The 17,578-nt window shown below is 49.9% G+C and overlaps 2 protein-coding genes across 4 annotated transcripts in view; one reads left to right on the forward strand and one right to left on the reverse strand.

Annotated features, from left to right (window-relative positions):
- Positions 1-17,578, forward strand: part of CENATAC (centrosomal AT-AC splicing factor) — a 480,847-nt gene that overhangs the window by 222,902 nt on the left and 240,367 nt on the right. The window lies entirely within an intron of this gene.
- The window catches only part of LOC137438652 (uncharacterized), a 138,197-nt gene that overhangs the window by 89,371 nt on the left and 31,248 nt on the right, over positions 1-17,578 (reverse strand). For all 3 annotated transcript variants that reach the window (XM_068133878.2, XM_068133877.2, XM_068133879.2), the window contains exon 6: positions 8,089-16,938. In XM_068133878.2, coding sequence (XP_067989979.2) covers positions 8,089-16,938 — 8,850 coding nt within the window. The remainder of the gene's footprint in view (positions 1-8,088; positions 16,939-17,578) is intronic.

Genomic DNA, 17,578 nt, shown 5'->3' on the forward strand with positions numbered 1-17,578 from the left:
TTTGATCTTCATTTAAAAAATATTGAAAGATAAAGGTGATATAATATAACAAATATCATGAAACATTTACATTTTGTAGTCCATTGTATAATTTAAATAAACATAAATGCAAATTTCACATGTGGAAAACGTAAGTACACTCCTACATTTATCAACAACAACAACAACAACATGCATTTTAAGGCCATTTTCCCTGCTAGAGCGGGAGTTAGCCTTGCGGTCCCCATGACAATCTTCTCCATCTTGCCCTATTTTCTGCATCTCTCCTTGTTAGCCCCCTTGCCCGCATTTCTTCTTCCACCATCTTTAGCCAAGTCTTTCTCGGTCTTCCCCGTCCTCTACTTCCTTCGACATTCATTTCCATCACTCTTCTCAACCAGTCACTTTCATCCTTCCTCAACACATGACCAAACCATCTCAACCTGTTCCTCTTCACAGCATCAATCACAGGCTCTATTCCCATCATTTTTCGCAATTCATCATTTGTCTTCCTCTCTCTCAACGATACTCCGCACATCCATCGAACCATTCGCATTTCCACCCTTTCCAACCTTCGTTGCTGCTCTACGTTCATTACCCATGTCTCGCTCCCATAAATCATAACACTTCTCACACATGCAGCATACACCTTTCCCTTCAGCTTCAACGACACTCCCCTCCTCATCAGCACGCCACTCAGTTCCCGAAACTTCTTCCATGCACATCTCACTCGAGCAACCGTTGCCGAGTCTGATCCACCTTCTCCATTCAGCATGTCTCCGAGGTAGCAAAATGTTTTCACACCTTCCAGCTTCACGCCGTCTCCAAGATCCAACTCAACATTTCCTCTATGTGCAGCTCCCTCTGTGCACACCTTACATTTGAATGTAGCTGCCACACTGGTTAATGACCCTCTCAGACCACTACATTTTTGATGAACCCACTCAGTGCACATTGTACATTGAATGGAGTTCACTCCGACACCCTTCCTGCACACAGCACAGGGCCACTTCCCAGTTCTTTCCACCTCACCACATGCTTTACCACTTGCCATCACCTTCGTCTTTCCGATATTCACCTTCAGACCTTTTGTCTCCATACATTCCTTCCACTTGTTCATCTTTTCCTTCAGTCCATCCATACTTTCCGCAATCAACACTAGATCATCTGCATACAACAACTCCCATGGTAAACCCTCCTTTACGTTCTGAGCCAACACCTCCATCACAGCTACAAATAGTAGTGGACTTAGTACCGACCCCTGATGCACTCCCACCTTCACCTCAAACTCACCACTGTTCCCGTCCTTCATCCTTACAGCTGTGCGCGCTCTTTTCTACATTGCAATCACCACTCTGATCAACCATTCCTCCACTCCTAACTTCCTCATTGCCCATGTCAATACTTTGCGTGGAACCCTATCGAATGCTTTCTCCAGCTCAACAAACCCAAGAAACAACTTCTTCCTCTTCTCCATGTACTTCTCCTGCAACTGCCTCACAATAAAAAGCGCGTCTGTCGTTCCTCTTCCTGGCATAAATCCAAACTGCATTTCGTCGATCTTCACCTTCTTCCTTATCCTCCTCTCCAACACCCTTTCCAATAACTTCATTCCTTGCTCCAATAACTTTGTCGCTCAGTACGAGCCACACGCCAGAGGGTCACCTTTCCCCTTGTATAGAGGGGCGAGGGTACTCAGTTCCCAATCCACTGGAATGCGGCCTTCTTTCACCGCCAGATAACAGATCTCTGTCATTCTCTTCACACCCCACCTTCCTGCTGCCTTCAACATATCTCCCACAACTCCCGTCGGCCCTCCCCATTTTCTACTCTTCATTGCTTTTATCGCCTCCTCAACTTCATTCTCAGTTCTCTTCTCTGCCGGTCCTAAAACTGGGTTACTCTCTATGTTGCCATCCCATTCATTCTCTGTATTCAACAGCATTTCCATATATCTTTTCCATCTTCCTTTAATTCCATCTGGGTCCACAACGATTTGTCCCACTTCATCCTTCAAGCAACTCACCCCCATCACATCACACCTCTCTTTCGCTATCTGCTTTGCAATCCTGAATACCGCTCTCTGACCCTCTTCCGAATCCAAGCTTTCTCCGAACATTTTCCTGCATGCCTCCTGCGCCTTTGCTACCTCTTTCTTTGCAGCCTTCTTGGCTGCCTTATAACTTTCATGCTCTGCTGTTTCTGCTCCCGTACCCTTCGCCTTCTGCCACTCCTTGAACTTCTTCCTCTTCTCGTCAATCCTCTTTCCAACTTCATCATCCCACCACCATGTTTCCGAGTGCCTCGGAAAGTTGTTTACAGTTGGTATCAGGTTCTTGTGGTCAAATGCTGCCTTTGGTTTTTGCCAAACATGTCTTCTGGTACTGTGGCCAAATAGCTCTACCTTTGACTCAACTGTCCAGAGCACATTGTTCCAGAAGTGTTGGTCTTTGCCTCGGTGTCCATCCACATACCTCACCAACGGCTCCCAACAAACTAGCTTTCATTGACATCCAACCACTTTCAAGCTCAACCACATCATCCTCTACGCTACTCAGCCTCTCTTTTAATGCCTCCCTTACTGTCACCTCTTTCAACCTCCACACCTTCATTCTCGGTTGGTACTTCACCCACCGAGCTCTCCTCGCACCTTTCACCCTTATGTCGCAGACAACCAAGTGGTGCTGTGAAACAGTCTCCTCCCCCGGGATCACCTTTGTGTCCCGGAGGTGCCCCCTATCTCGCCTACGCACCATCAGGTAGTCAACGGTAGTCGTCGACCCACCTGACGTGTATGTAACAAGCTTATTATCCTCTTTCTGGAACTGAGTATTACAAATCAACAAATCAGCTCCATCAGCAAACTCCAAAATCCTTTCACCTTCTCCATTTCTCACACCATATCCGTAACCCCCATCAAGTCCCTCAAAACCATCCATACTCCTTCCCACATGTCCATTTAGGTCTCCTCCTACCACAACAACTTCCTCATCTTTCACGTTTTCCATCAGCTTCTCTATCGCACACCAGAACTTGTCCTTCTCTTCGTGGCTCCGACCAACCTGCGGAGCATATCCCGAGATGACGTTCACCAAGAGCTTTCCAATCATCATTTTCACCATCATCAACCTATCACTCACTCTAGTCACACTCACCACACTGTCTACAAACTCCTCAGAAAACAGGACACCAACACCATTCACGCCCTACAGGCACCCTTGCCACACAAACTTGTATTTCTGTCCCTGCCTACCCTTCACCATTCTCACACCACTTCCCTTCCATCTCGTCTCTTGCACACAACATATGTCCACTCTTCTTCTGACCAATACTTCACCCACTTCTCCTGATCTCCCTGTCATTGTCCCTACATTCCATGTCCCAAACCTCAGAAACCGATCTCCACTTCAGGCTGTACCCTGCCCATATGTAGTTGTAATTGTCATGGTTCTCTTTTTGAGGCAATATTTTTTTATGGCCGGATGCCCCCCCCTGACGCCAGCCCTCTTAGTCATCTCTTACGACATGCAGGGATACGGTGTACCTATTCTAATCCAGGGTACATACTGGGAAACGTTTAAAAACATGGAAATTCTGGGGGGGGAGCATCAAGGCTGCGGGGGCACCGTCAGCACCACGCCACGTTTGCCCGGTCAGCAGAACACCACGTTTGCCTGGTCAGCACCACGGCGGCCCGGTCAGCACCACACCATGTTTGCCCGGTCAGCACCACGGCGGCCCGGTCAGTACCACACCACGTTTGCCCGGTCAGCACCACGTCAGCCCGGTCGGCACCACACCACGTTTGCCCGGTCAGCACCACGGTGGCCCGGTCAGCACCACACCACATTTTCCCGGTCAGCACCACGTCATCCCGATCAACACCACACCACGTTTTCCCGGTCAGCACCACACCACGTTTGCCCGGTCAGCACCATGGTGGCCGGTCAGCACCACACCATGTCAGCCCGGTCAGCACCACACCACGTTTGCCCGGTCAGCACCACACCATGTCAGCCCGGTCAGCACCACACCACGTTTGCCCGGTCAGCACCATGGCGGCCCGGTCAGCACCACACCCTTGGAAAAGACTTCGATGCACGTCGGCCCGGTCGGCCCAGAGCCTGGCGCGAAGTCCAAGGACATCAGCACGTCATCCGCAAACAGCTCCGGTTGGTGCGAACCACTCGGTCAATGGCGCGAACCAGGTCCCGACACGCCCTTGCTCGCTTGGCCCCGATGAAGGCCTTGCTGGGTGTTCTCCAAACAGGGGCAAAATCGCCCAAGCCGCGCTGGATTTCGGCAGTGGAAGACTTGCTCGCTCGGCCCCGATGAAGGCCTCGCTGGGTGTTCTCCAAACAGGGGCAAAATCGCCCAAGCCGCGCTGGATTTCGGCAGTGGAAGCCTTGCTCGCTCGGCCCCGATGAAGGCCTCGCTGGGTGTTCTCCAAACAGGGGCAGAATCGCCCAAGCCGAGCTGGATTTCGGCGGCGGAAAGCAGCCTTGCTTGGCCTACATTGCCTACATTTATCAGCCTTGCCTATCGGTTACCTATCCTATCCCTCAACCTATCCTATCCCAATCCTAATCTAGAGGTTCCAATCAGAATCCCAATCCAGAGGTAAGAACCTATCCTATCCTATCCTATCTCAATAAACCTATCATATCCCTCAACCTATCCTTATCCTATCCCTCCTATCCCTATGCTATCCCTCATCCCTCAACCCTTGCCTATCGGTTATCGGTACTATTTATCTATCAGCCTTGAAAGCAGCCTTGCCTACATTTATCACGACTTCAAATACCTAAAATTAGAATCAGGTGCACCAGCTCAGGTGCAAATGATTAGAACATCGTTAGAGAGGATCTTGGAGGAACCTGTCTTATTTAAACCTCAGACATTTAGTTTGGTTTGCTCTTTGTTGTTGAAGTGTGCTGCGTCACCATGCCTAGATCAAAAGAGCTCTCTGAGGCCTTCAGAAAGAAGGTTAGAGATGCCTACGAGTCTGGTAAGAGATTTAAAAAGATCTCCAAACAATTTGAAATCAATCATTCGACTGTCCAGAAGATCATCTACAAGTGGAGAAGATTCCAAACAACTGCCAACTTGTTCAGGCCAGGCCGCCCCAGCAAGCTCAGCACGAGAGCAGACTGCAAGATGCTGAAAGAAGTCTCTAAGCAACCCAGAATGTCATCACGGGACCTACAGGTAGCTCTTGCCACTGTTGATGTCAAAGTGCACGAGTCCACCATTAGAAAGAGGCTGCACAAATTTGATCTACATGGGAGGTGTGCCAGGAGGAAACCTTTACTGTCCAGAAAGAACATCAGGGCAAGACTAAAGTTTGCCAATGAACACCAAGGCAAAGACCAGCACATCTGGAACAATGTGCTCTGGACAGTTGAGTCAAAGGTAGAGCTATTTGGCCACAGTACCAGAAGACATGTTTGGCAAAAACCAAAGACAGCATTTGACCACAAGAACCTGATACCAACTGTAAAGCATGGTGGTGGAAATATTATGGTTTGGGGCAGCTTTGCTGCATCAGGGCCTGGGCAGCTCACCATCATAGAATCCACTATGAATTCTTCATTGTACCAGAGGGTGCTTGAGGATAATGTGAGGCCATCTGTCGGAAAGTTCAAGCTCAACCGAAGGTGGACCTTGCAACATGACAATAACCCTAAATATAAATAACCAAGGAATGGCTGAAAAGAACGAAATGGAGGGTTCTGGAATGGTCAAGTCAAATTCCGGATCTAAATCCCATCGAGAAGTTGTGGGGTGATTTGAAACGAGGTGTGCATGCAGGAAACCCCTCCAACATCGCACAGATGAAAGAATTCTGTACGGAGCAGTGGGAAAAAATTTCTCCCAGTCGATGTCAGAGACTGGTAGACAGTTATAAGAAACGCCTACTTGAGGTTGTTTCTGCCAAAGGGGGCAATACCACCTATTAGAACCAAGGGTGTACTTACTTTTTCCACATGCGAAATTTGCATTTATGTTTATTTAAATTACTAGGGCGTGCCCGTACGTGGGTGCAAAAAAACATGCGTGCAAACAACAACAACAAAAAAAAAACTTTGAAACCACGTGGCAGTAACGACCACAGAACCCCCCCCCTCTATTTACATGAAATGGTTTGGTCCATTCGCAAAGCCAAAGCGAACGGCTTGCGAGTACGGTAGAACCCCCCCCCCTCTATTTACATGAAATGGTTTGGTCCATTCGCAAAGCCAAAGCGAACGGCTTGCGAGTACGGTGACCATACCTTGGGAACCACTTGTCCGATTAATTTCAAACCTTGAAAAGGCACATCCTCGGGTCCCCAGCAATATACCTGGCAAGTTTCAAGTATATCGGACCCGTGGTTGTCGAGAAACAGCGGTCACAGACAAACACACAGACACACACACATACACACAGAGATTACTGGAATTATAGATAGATACAATGGACTACAAAATGTAAATGTTTCATGATATTTGTTATATTATATCACCTTTATCGATCAATATTGTTGAAATGAAGATCAAATAGCTGTACATTGAAATATGTTGAAAAAGTCAAAACTTTACATGGGGTGTACTTACTTTTTCACTTGGCTGTATATATATATATGTGTGTGTGTGTGTGTGTGTGTGTGTGTGTGTGTGTGTGTATACAGTATATGCAAAAATGATTCTGCATTTCCATGTATGATTCATATTGCCATTTCCATATAGGGACGAAGGATGGGAGCGGTGGTGGGTTTGAGGTGAAGGTGGGGGTGCATCGGGGGTCGGTACTCAGTCCACTACTATTTGTAGCTGTGATGGAGGTGCTGGCTCAGAACGTAGAGGAGGGTTTACCGTGGGAGTTGTTCTATGCAGATGATCTGGTGTTGATTGCGGAAAGTATGGATGGACTGAAAGAAAAGATGAACGGGTGGAGGGAATGTATGGAGACAGGGGGTCTGAGGGTGAATATCGGAAGGACGAGGGTGATAGCAAGTGGTGGAGCATGTGGTGGGGTGGAAAGAACTGGGAGGTGGCCGTGTGCTGTGTGCTGGGGGAGGGAGGGAGGGGGGGTGTTGGAGTGAACTCCATTCAATGTACAATGTGCGCTGAGTGGGTTCATCAAAGGTGTGGTGGTCTGAGAGGGTCATTGACCAGTGTGGCAGCTACATTCAAATGGAAGGTGTGCACAGAGGGAGCTGCAGATGGAGGAAATGTTGAGTTGGATCTTGGAGACGGCATGAGGCTGGAAGGTGTGGAAACATTTTGCTACCTTGGAGACATGCTGAATGGAGAAGGTGGATCAGACTCGGCAACGGTTGCTAGAGTGAGATGTGCATGGAAGAAGTTTCGGGAACTGAGTGGCGTGCTGATGAGGAGGGAGTGTCGTTGAAGCTGAAGGGAAAGGTGTATGTTGCATTTGTGAGAAGTGTTATGATTTATGGGAGCGAGATATGGGTAATGAACGTAGAGCAGCAACGAAGGCTGGAAAGGGTGGAAATGTGAATGGTTCGATGGATGTGCGGAGTATCGTTGAGAGAGAGGAAGACAAATGATGAATTGCGAAAGATGATGGGAATAGAGCCTGTGATTGATGATGTGAGGAGGAACAGGTTGAGATGGTTTGGTCATGTGTTGAGGAAGGATGAAAGTGACTGGTTGAGAAGAGTGATGGAAATGAATGTAGAAGGAAGTAGAGGATGGGGAAGACCGAGAAAGACTTGGCTAAAGATGGTGGAAGAAGAAATGCGGGCAAGGGGGTTAACAAGGAGAGATGCAGAAAATATGGCAAAATGGAGAAGATTGTCATGGGGACCGCAAGGCTAACCCACGCTCTAGCAGGGAAAATGGCCTTAAAATGCACGTTGTTGTTGTTGTTGTTGTATTTCCATGTATGATTCACAGCAATATTCTTTCCAGCATTTACCAAAACACAAAATAGCATTGTTTTACCACACACACACACACATATATATATATATGTGGTAAAACGATGCTATTTTGTTTAAAGTCATGGCTAAGGAACACATGTTCGACTCATTGTCTCATTGTATGCCTTTATCAAACCAATTTCAAGAAAAATGCAAGAGTATTTGATGAACACACTTACCAATTGAAAGGTTCTGATGAGTTGATGTCGACACATCTTGTTCAATTGACATCTGTTGATTCTCAGCATCCATAGCTCTACTTTCTGCAATGGAGCCAGTACTAACTAAAAACTGAGGGGTTGCCATGCTATGTGCCACAGTTCCTCCTTGCTCCAGCAGCACTGCATTGGGTTGCAAACCAGTGAAGTTTACACTTTGAGGAAGTTGATGAGAAATAAGGCCAGAATTGGTCTGAACTGTTGTCTGTTCTATAGCCCGAGTGCCCTGTTGTATTCCAAAGGCCATATTACCTGGCACTGTCATGCGAATACTATGGTTTAGCTGGTGTCCCATATTTTGAATGGCTATTTGCGCCAACTCATGTGACGTCATTACCAGACTACCCTGCAATGAAAGGTGTGTGGCAGCCTGAAGGCCTTGAGATGAATTGGGCTTTAGAAGGGAATGTACAGATGATGTTAACTGTGTGCCAGCAACTATCATACCTGAATGCACAGAAGATTGATGTGAGGTGACTGTCTGTGCAGGGGCATTCTGTAAGGCTGAAACCTGCACTGGGGTTTGCTGGACATTTGAAGTCTGCACTGGGGTTTGCTGTAGGTTTGAGGCCTGCAGTGTGGCCCTTTGTAAGGCTGCAGGTTGCACCTTGGGTTGCAGTAAAACTGATGCCTGCGTGGAGGGTTGCTGTAAGGCAGACACCTGCACTGGAGCATGCGGCAAGGCAGATACCTGCACTGGGGCATGAGGCAAGGTAGACACCTGGGCCGGGGCTTTCTGCAAGGTAGACACTTGCACTGGGGCATGCTGCAAGGTAGACACCTGCACTGGGGCTTGCTGCAAAGCAGGCACCTGCACTGGGGCTTGCTGCAAGGCAGACACCTGCACTGGGGCTTGCTGTAAGGCAGACACCTGTACTGGGGCTTGCTGCAAGGCAGACACCTGTACTGGGGCTTGCTGCAAGGCAGACACCTGCACCGGGGCTTGCTGCAAGGCAGACACCTGCACTGGGGCTTGCTGCAAGGCAGACACCTGCACTGGGCCTTGCTGCAATGCAGACACCTGCACTGGGGCTTGCTGGAAGGCAGACACATGCACTGGGGCTTGCTGGAAGGCAGACACCTGCACTGGGGCTTGCTGGAAGGCAGACACATGCACTGGGGCTTGCTGCAAGGCAGACACCTGCACTGGGGCTTGTTGCAAGGCAGACACCTGCACTGGGGCTTGTTGCAAGGGAGACACCTGCACTGGGGCTTGTTGCAAGGCAGACATCTGCACTGGGGCTTGTTGCAAGGCAGACACCTGCACTGGGGCTTGTTGCAAGGCAGACACCTGCACTGGGGCTTGTTGCAAGGCAGACACCTGCACTGGGGCTTGTTGCAAGGCAGACACCTGCACTGGCGCTTGTTCCAAGGCAGACACCTGCACTGGGGCTTGTTGCAAGGCAGACACCTGCACTGGGGCTTGTTGCAAGGCAGACATCTGCACTGGGGCTTGTTGCAAGGCAGACACCTGCACTGGGGCTTGTTGCAAGGCAGACACCTGCACTGGGGCTTGCTGCAAGGCAGACACCTGCACTGGAACTTGCTGGAAGGCAGACACCTGCACTGGAACCTGCTGGAAGGCAGACACCTGCACTGGGACTTGCTGCAAGCTTGATATCTGTGCTGAGGGTTGCTGCAAACTCAACTGCATGGGGCCTTGCTGTGACATTAACCCCTGTGTAGAGCCTTGCTGTGACATTAACGCCTGTGTAGACCTTTGCTTTGACATCAACACTGATGTGGTACCTTGCTGAGTGGTAAGAATTTGCTCCAATGTTTGCTGAAAATTAACAACCTGTAGAGGCGTTTGCCCAACATTAACTGCTTGAAATGAAGTTTGATGGACAATGGCTGAGTGTGTGGGTATATTCTGGCTGCTAACTATTTGATTGGGAGTGACCTGGGAATTAAGCACCTGTGTGGAAGCTTGCTGAACACCAAGCCTTTGTACATGAGCTTGCTGAGTACTAACTGTTTGTGCATGGTCTTGCTGGGCAATGCTGGTTTGAGTTGGGACTTGCATGGTCGTAATTGTTGGGGTTGGAACATGGAGGATGGGATTTGCCAATGTGGAGACCTGCAGGGATACACTATTCTGTGGTGGAGATTGCTGGATGTCATTCACTTGTGCAGGTGATTGCTGGCCGGAATTTGCCTGTACTGATAATTTCTGGGCGGCATTTGTCTGCACTGGGGATTGATGGGCTGCATTTGCCTGCAACAGGGATTGCTGGGCACAATTCGCCTGTGCTGTGGAATGTTTGGAGGAATTCGCTTGAGCAGGGGGTTGCTGGGTCGCTTTTTCCTGCACTAGGGATTGCTGGGCAGCATTCTCCTGCATGGGAGATTGCTGGGCAGTATTCTCCTGCATGGGAGATTGCTGGGCAGTATTCTCCTGTATGGGGAATTGCTGGGTGGTATTCTCCTGTGTATGAGAATGCTGGGAGGCATACGCCTGCACTGACAATTGCTGTACTGGGGCATTCGCCTGCGCCAAGGATTGCTGGATGGTGTTTGCCTGGGTGGCATTTGCCTGCAGCGAGGACTGCTGGGTGGCACTCGCCCATGTTTGGAATTGCTGGGTGGGATTTGCCTGCATCGTAGATTGATGGATGGCATTAGCCTGCGCTGTGGTTTGTTTGGTAGCATTTATCTCTGCTGAGTATTGATGGGCGGCATTTGCTTGCACTGGGGATTGCTGGGTGGCATTCGCCTGCACAGTGAATTTCTGGGTGGCATTCGCCTGCACAGTGAATTGCTGAGCAGCATTCGCTTGAGCCAGTGATTTCTGGTCGGTATTCGCTTGGGCCAGTGATTGCTGGTCGGCATTCACATGGGCCAGCAATTGCTGGGCGGCATTGACCTTGGTCAGCGATTGCTGGGCGGAATTTGCCTGGGCCTGCAATTGCTGGGCGGCATTCGCCTGAGCCAGCGATTGTTGGGCGGCATTCGCCTGGGCCAGGGATTGCTGGGCCAGGGATTGCTGGGTGGCATTCGCCTGGACCAGGGATTGCTGGGCGGCATTCGTCTGGGCCAGGGATTGCTGCACGGCATTCGCCTGGGCCAGGGATTGCTGGGCGGCATTCGCCTGGGCCAGGAATTGCTGGGCAGTATTCGCCTGGGCCAGGGATTGGTGCACGGCATTCGCCTGGGCCAGGGATTGCTGGGTGGCATTCGCCTGGACCAGGGATTGCTGGGCGGCATTCGCCTGGGCCAGGGATTGCTGCACGGCATTCGCCTGGACCAGGGATTGCTGGGCGGCATTCGCCTGGGCCAGGAATTGCTGGGCGGTATTCGCCTGGGCCAGGGATTGGTGCATGGCATTCGCCTGGGCCAGGGATTGCTGGGCGGCATTCGCCTGGGCCAGGGATTGCTGGGCGGCATTCGCCTGGGCCAGGGATTTATGGGCGGCATTCGGCTGGTCGAGCGATTTCTGGTCGGCATTCGCCTGGGCCAGCGATTGCTGGGCGGCATTCGCCTGGGTCAGCGATTGCTGGGCGGCATTCGCCTGGGCCAGCGATTGCTGGATGGCATTCGCCTGGGTCAGCGATTGCTGGGCGGCATTTGCCTGGGCCAGCGATTGCTGGATGGCATTCGCCTGGGCCAGCGATTGCTCGGTGGTATTCGCCTGGGCCAGCGATTGCTCGGTGGTATTCGCCTGGGCCAGCGATTGCTCGGTGGTATTCGCCTGGGCCAGCGATTGCTCGGTGGAATTCGCCTGGGCCAGTGATTGCTGGGCTGCATTCGCCTGGGTCAGTGATTGCTGGGATGCATTCGCCTGGGTCAGTGATTGCTGGGCTGCATTCGCCTGGGTCAGTGATTGCTGGGCTGCATTCGCCTGTGTCAGTGATTGCTGGGTGGCAATCGCCTGGGCCATTGATTGCTGGGTGGCATTCACCTGGGCCAGTGATTGCTGGGCAGCATTCGCTTGGGATGGGGATTGTTGGGTGGCATTTGCTTGGGGTGGGGATTGTTGGGTGGCATTCAAATTGGCCTGTGATTGCTGTTCAGCATTAGCCTGAGCTGGAGATTGCTGGGAAGCATTTGCCTGGGCTGGAAATTTCTGGGGAGTATTTGCCTGGGCTGGAAATTGCTGGGAAGTATTCACTCGAGCTGGGTATTGCTGGGCGGCATTCGCTAGTACTGGTGATTGATGAGCGGCATTTGCCTGTGGCGGGGATTGGAAGGCACCATTCGCCTGCACAGGGGATTGCTGGCCAGCATTTACCTTCACGGAGGATTCATAGTCAGAATTAATCTGCACTGGGAATTTCTGGCTGGCATTTGCCTTTGCGGAGAATTGCTGGGTAGTGTTCGCCTGCGCGGGCAATTGCTGGGCGGCATTTGCCTGCGTGGGGGATTGCTGTGCAATATCATCCAGTGAGAGGGATTGCTGGATGGCAGATTGTTGGGCAACATTCACCTGCACAGCAGATTGTTGGATGATATTCACCTGCAAAGGAGATTGTTGGGCAACATTCACTGGTACCGATAATTGGGTGGCAGCATTTCCCAGCAAGGGAGATTGTCGAGTAGCATTTGCCTGCACAGGGGAATGTTGGGAGGCATTCACATTCACGGGGTGTTGCTGGATGGTGTTTGTTTGTATTGAGGATTGCTGTGTTGTATTCACCTGTGCCAAATGATTGACAGCATTCTCTTGCTGGGTGTGATTCTCCTGAGAAAGATATTGCTGGCCATCATTTACCTGCAATGGCAGCAGTTGAGCATTCTGGGTGGTACTTGGCTGTATTTGAGCTTGCTGCACAGTAAGCAACTGCATTGAATGTTGTTGGTTGCTGCTGACCTGCAACGGAGTGTGCAGTGTGTTACTTACATTTGCAGGAGCTTGCAATGACGCAATGATTTGTGCGGGAGCTCGGAGTGAGGCAATGATATGTGTGGGAGCTCGCATTGAGGCATTGACCTGTACAGGAACTTGCAATTCAGTTGTATTTGCCATTGGGGGAAATTGTTGCTCCTCAGTAGACCGAGCAAAAGAATGCTGAGCTGCAGTCTCCAGCAGAAAGGAAGGCTGGGTGGTCAATGTTTGTGAAGAGGAATACTGGGCAACAGTTTGCGAGGCCGCTTGCTGGGACGAATTTGACTGTGTAGAGAAATTTTGGGTGGTAATCATCTGTGGGGAAGAATAGTTCATACAAACTGTCTCTGTAGAAGAATACTGGGTGTTATTCAACTGTGTCGAGGCTTGTGGGGTGACATGTACCTGTGCAAGGGCTTTCTGGGTGGCAATCAATTCTGCCGGAGCATGCCGTGCGGCAATCATTGGTAAAGGGATTTGATGGGCTGTTAGTTGCGGGAATGGCTGCAAGGTGGTATTTGGCTGCACTGAGGGTTGCGTGGTGGTATTCATTTGTGTTGTGAATTGCACAGAAGCATTCTCTTGCATTGGGGGATGCAGGGCAGTATTCACCTGTATGGAGGGTTGCAAACCAGAATTCTCATGCGCCGGGAGTTGCTCAGTGGTAGTTACCTGCATGGGGTGTGGCTGAGCGGCATTCACCTGTGTGGGGGGTGGCTGGACAGCATTTGCTTCTGTGGGGAGTGGGTGCATGGTATTCCCCTGTGTGGAGGGTGGCTGGGTTGCATTCACCTGCTTGGGGGATAACTGGGCAGCATCCGCCTGCACAGGAGATGTGTGAGTGGCAAATACCTGTGCAGATGGTTGCTGGGTGGAATTTGCCTGCACAGTGGCTTGCTGAGCAGCATATATCTGGGCAAAGGCTTGCTGGGTGGCAAGTGCTTGGATGGAGGGTGGCTGACCTGAAACTGCCTGTTTGACAACTTTCTGTGCTACATCTGCCTGCAGAGTAGCTTGCTGTAAAGTAACTCGCTGTAAATTAGATTGTTGTGCTGCCACAGTACGAATGTGATCATGATGTCTGGCAACAGTCTGAATGGGAGAAAGCTGTGAATCCACAGATAACATGGAAGATTGCTGTGCAGTCAAATTCTGCATGGGAGAATTCTGTGAGGCCAAAGTTTGCCTGGGAGGTTGCTGTGTGGCTGGAGCCTGCATGGAAGAATGCTGTGTGGCTGGAGCCTGCATGGAAGATTGCTGTGCAACCACAGTCTGTAGGGGTGGTTGTTGTGTGGCTAAAGTCTTCATTGGAATTTTATGTGAGGCCACAGTTTGTACGAGAGATTTCTGTGAGGCCATAGTGTGCACAGGAAATTGATGTATGGCTACAGTTTGCATTGGAGATTGATTTGCTGTCACCTTATGCAAGGGAGATTGTTGGGCAGCTACAGTCTGCATGGAAGGTTGCTGTGCTGCCACAGTCCGAATGTGATCATGTTGTCTGGCAACAGTCTGAATGGGAGATAGCTGTGCAGCCACAGAGTGTGTGGGAAATTTCTGTGCAGCCAAAGTATGCACAGAAGATTGCTGTGTAGCCACAGTTTGCATGGGATATTGCTGAACTGCCACTGTGTGCACTGGAGATTGCCGTGCAACATGCTGAATGGGAGAATGCTGTGCAGAAACACGCTGAATAGGAGACTGCTGTGCAGTAATTCGCTGAATGTGCGCATGCTGTGCAGCAACACGAAGAATAGCAGACTGTTGTGAAGCAATGCGCTGAACAGGAGACTGCTGAGCAGCTGCAGGTTGAATAAGGGACTGTTGTGCAGAAACGGGTTGAATTTGACAATGTAGTGCAGAAACAGGCTGAATCGTAGAGTGCTGTGCAGCAAAGGGCTGATTCAGAGACTGCTGTGCAGCAAAGGGCTGAATCAGAGACTGCTGTGTGGAAACAGGCTGAATTGAAGACTGCTGTGCAGCAACAGGCTGAATCGGAGATTGCTGTGCAGCAACAGGCTGAATCGGAGATTGCTGTGCAGCAACAGGCTGAATCGGAGATTGCTGTGCAGCAACAGGCTGAATGGGAGAGGGGTGTGCAGCAATTGGTTGAAGGGGAGACTGGTGTGCAGCAACATGCTGAACGGGCGACTGGTGTGCAGCAACACGTTGAATGGGAGACTGTTGTGCAGCAACAAGCTGGATGGGAGACTGTTGTGCTGAAACTAGCTGAATAGGAGACTGCTGTGCTGAAACGGATTGAATGGGAGACTGCTGTGCAGTAATTGGCTGAATGGGAGACTGCTGTGCAGAAATTGACTGAATGGGAGACCGACGTGCAGCAATGGGCTGAATGGGAGACTGATGTGCAGAAATGGGGTGAATGGGAGATTGATGTGCAGAAACATGGTGAATGGGAGACTGGTGTGCAGTAACTGCCTGTATAGGAGATTGTTGTGCAGCAACAGTCTGCATGGGAGATTGTAGTGCAGAAAAAGACTGCATGGCAGATGCTTGTGGCTGCATGGAATATTGCTGTGCATTAATTGCCTGCATCGTGCCTTGCTGGACATTAGCTCCTTGCATGGGGGGTTGTACGTGAAAACCTTGCATTGGAGTTTGCTGCATGCGAAGTGCTTGGAATGCAGGTTGCTGTGGATTAATTGCCTGCATGAGGCATTGTTTATTAATGGTTTGTGTTGCAGCCTGCTGTGTACTTAACCCCTGCACTGGAGTTTGCTGTGGATTGATAGTCTGCATGGAGGCATGTTGTGCATTCACCATCCTTGTGGTAGCTTGCTGTGCCTTGATCACCTGCATAAAGGTCTGTTGTGCAGTAACTGCCTGCATGAGTCGTTGTTGTGTGTTACTTGCCTGGATGGAAGTTTGCTGAGCATTAACTGTCTGCATTGGAGCTTGCCTGGCATTAACCATCTGCGTGGGAGCTTGTCGTGCGTTAACCATATGCATTGAAGCTTGTTGAGCATTAACTGCCTGCATAAGAGCTTGTTGAGCATTAACAGCCTGCATAGGAACCTGCTGCGTGTTAACACTATGAATGGGCATTTGCTGAGTGTTACTCACATGCATGTTGTTATGCATAAAAGTAAGTGGTGAGCTAGCAGATGGTATTGTGGAGTGCATACGGACTTGTAAAGCACTGTGTAAAGAAGCTTGCTGCATGTTTACAGTGGGAGAGGCAGGTTTTGTAGAAAATTGTTGCAAACTAATGGCTTGCAATGAATTGTGCGATGGTCCTGGGGCTGCGTCTGAGACAGTGTTGTATGCAACTGTTTGCTGAAGACTCTGTAAACTTGGCTGTGCTCTTTCAGCTGCATTGGAGGTATGAATAGACCCTGGCTTCAAGCTCGAATCCTGCAGTGCTGCATGAGGTGACACTAGGGTGCTTTGCACGGTTGCAGATGTTGTGTGACTCTCCCTATCTTGAGAAAGCTTGAGCTCATTTGTTCGAGGAGACAATTCGCCCAACTCAGCTGTTGGTACCATAAATCGACTCCGCAAAGCAGGAACATCCATATGATGAGTAGTGTTAGTTGGGGAGCGATGGAGAAGTGAGAAATCTGTCATACTTCCCAAGGGGGTAGAGATTGGACCAAGCTCAGGGGTATTTGGAATTCGCACAGGAGAAATACCCAGATGGCTAGAAACTGTGGGTGAAGAGCCACTATGCCCAAAATTTGCCTGAGAACTTGCGTATGGGTAAGGTGGTGGAGGGTGGGGAGGTGCGGAGCTTTGTGGAAGAATAGGCCGAGCCTGAGAATGTAGGTTAATGGGAAAGGGGGGGAATTGGGAGGGAGGGTAATGTCTATAAGGCTGTGAGGGAAAGCGGTTCCACGTGTTTTGGGGTGGAGCAGATGGTGGTCGCTGTGGTTGGCTCCCAACAGAGACCAACATTCCTGAATGAGAGGTTTCCATTTGTCCTCGAGGAGAAGAGTTCGGTGGAGCATCGAGCTGGTCCGTCACACCTGAAACGTCACAAGGATTGCAAGCGATTATAACAGAGGATATGGAGAGTGAGATGGTAGAGCAAAGCAGCAGCTGGCTATAATTGCGAGCCTATGCAAATCAAAAATATGTTGACCCTCACCTCCAAATGTGAAATTAGTCAACATTGTCAATATTTCCCCCCTCACCTTCAACCTCTCTGCTTCAGCACACCAGCCCCTTCCTATCACAAATTATTTGTTAATTTTGAATACAGTGAAAGATAGCAAAGCCTCATTCCAAAGGAAATGGCTGCATCGTAACATAATATATCATACTTCACAAAATAAAGTTTTATACCAGGTATCGTCACAACATTTTTTTTTAATGCAAGACCATACAATTTATATGACAGATAAAGCAACTCATAATGTTTCGTTTGACAAATGTTCAAATAACAAATGTTAGAAATATCACATAACAAATGTAAATAATGTCATATAACAAAGCCTGGTGTTGGCTTAGCGGTTAGGGTGCCGGCTTGGGATCCTAGGATCCTGGGTTTGAATCCCGATCGATCGCTGAATTAACGCCAGGGGGGTTGACTCAGCCTGTCATCCTTCCGAGGTCGGCAAATTGAGTACCAGCTTGCTGGGATGAATGATCCCGGTGTGTACCCCG

The sequence above is a fragment of the Myxine glutinosa genome, chromosome 13, assembly GCF_964187855.1.
Source record: "Myxine glutinosa chromosome 13, kmMyxGlut1.1, whole genome shotgun sequence".
NCBI classification, from domain to species: Eukaryota; Metazoa; Chordata; class Myxini; order Myxiniformes; family Myxinidae; genus Myxine; species Myxine glutinosa.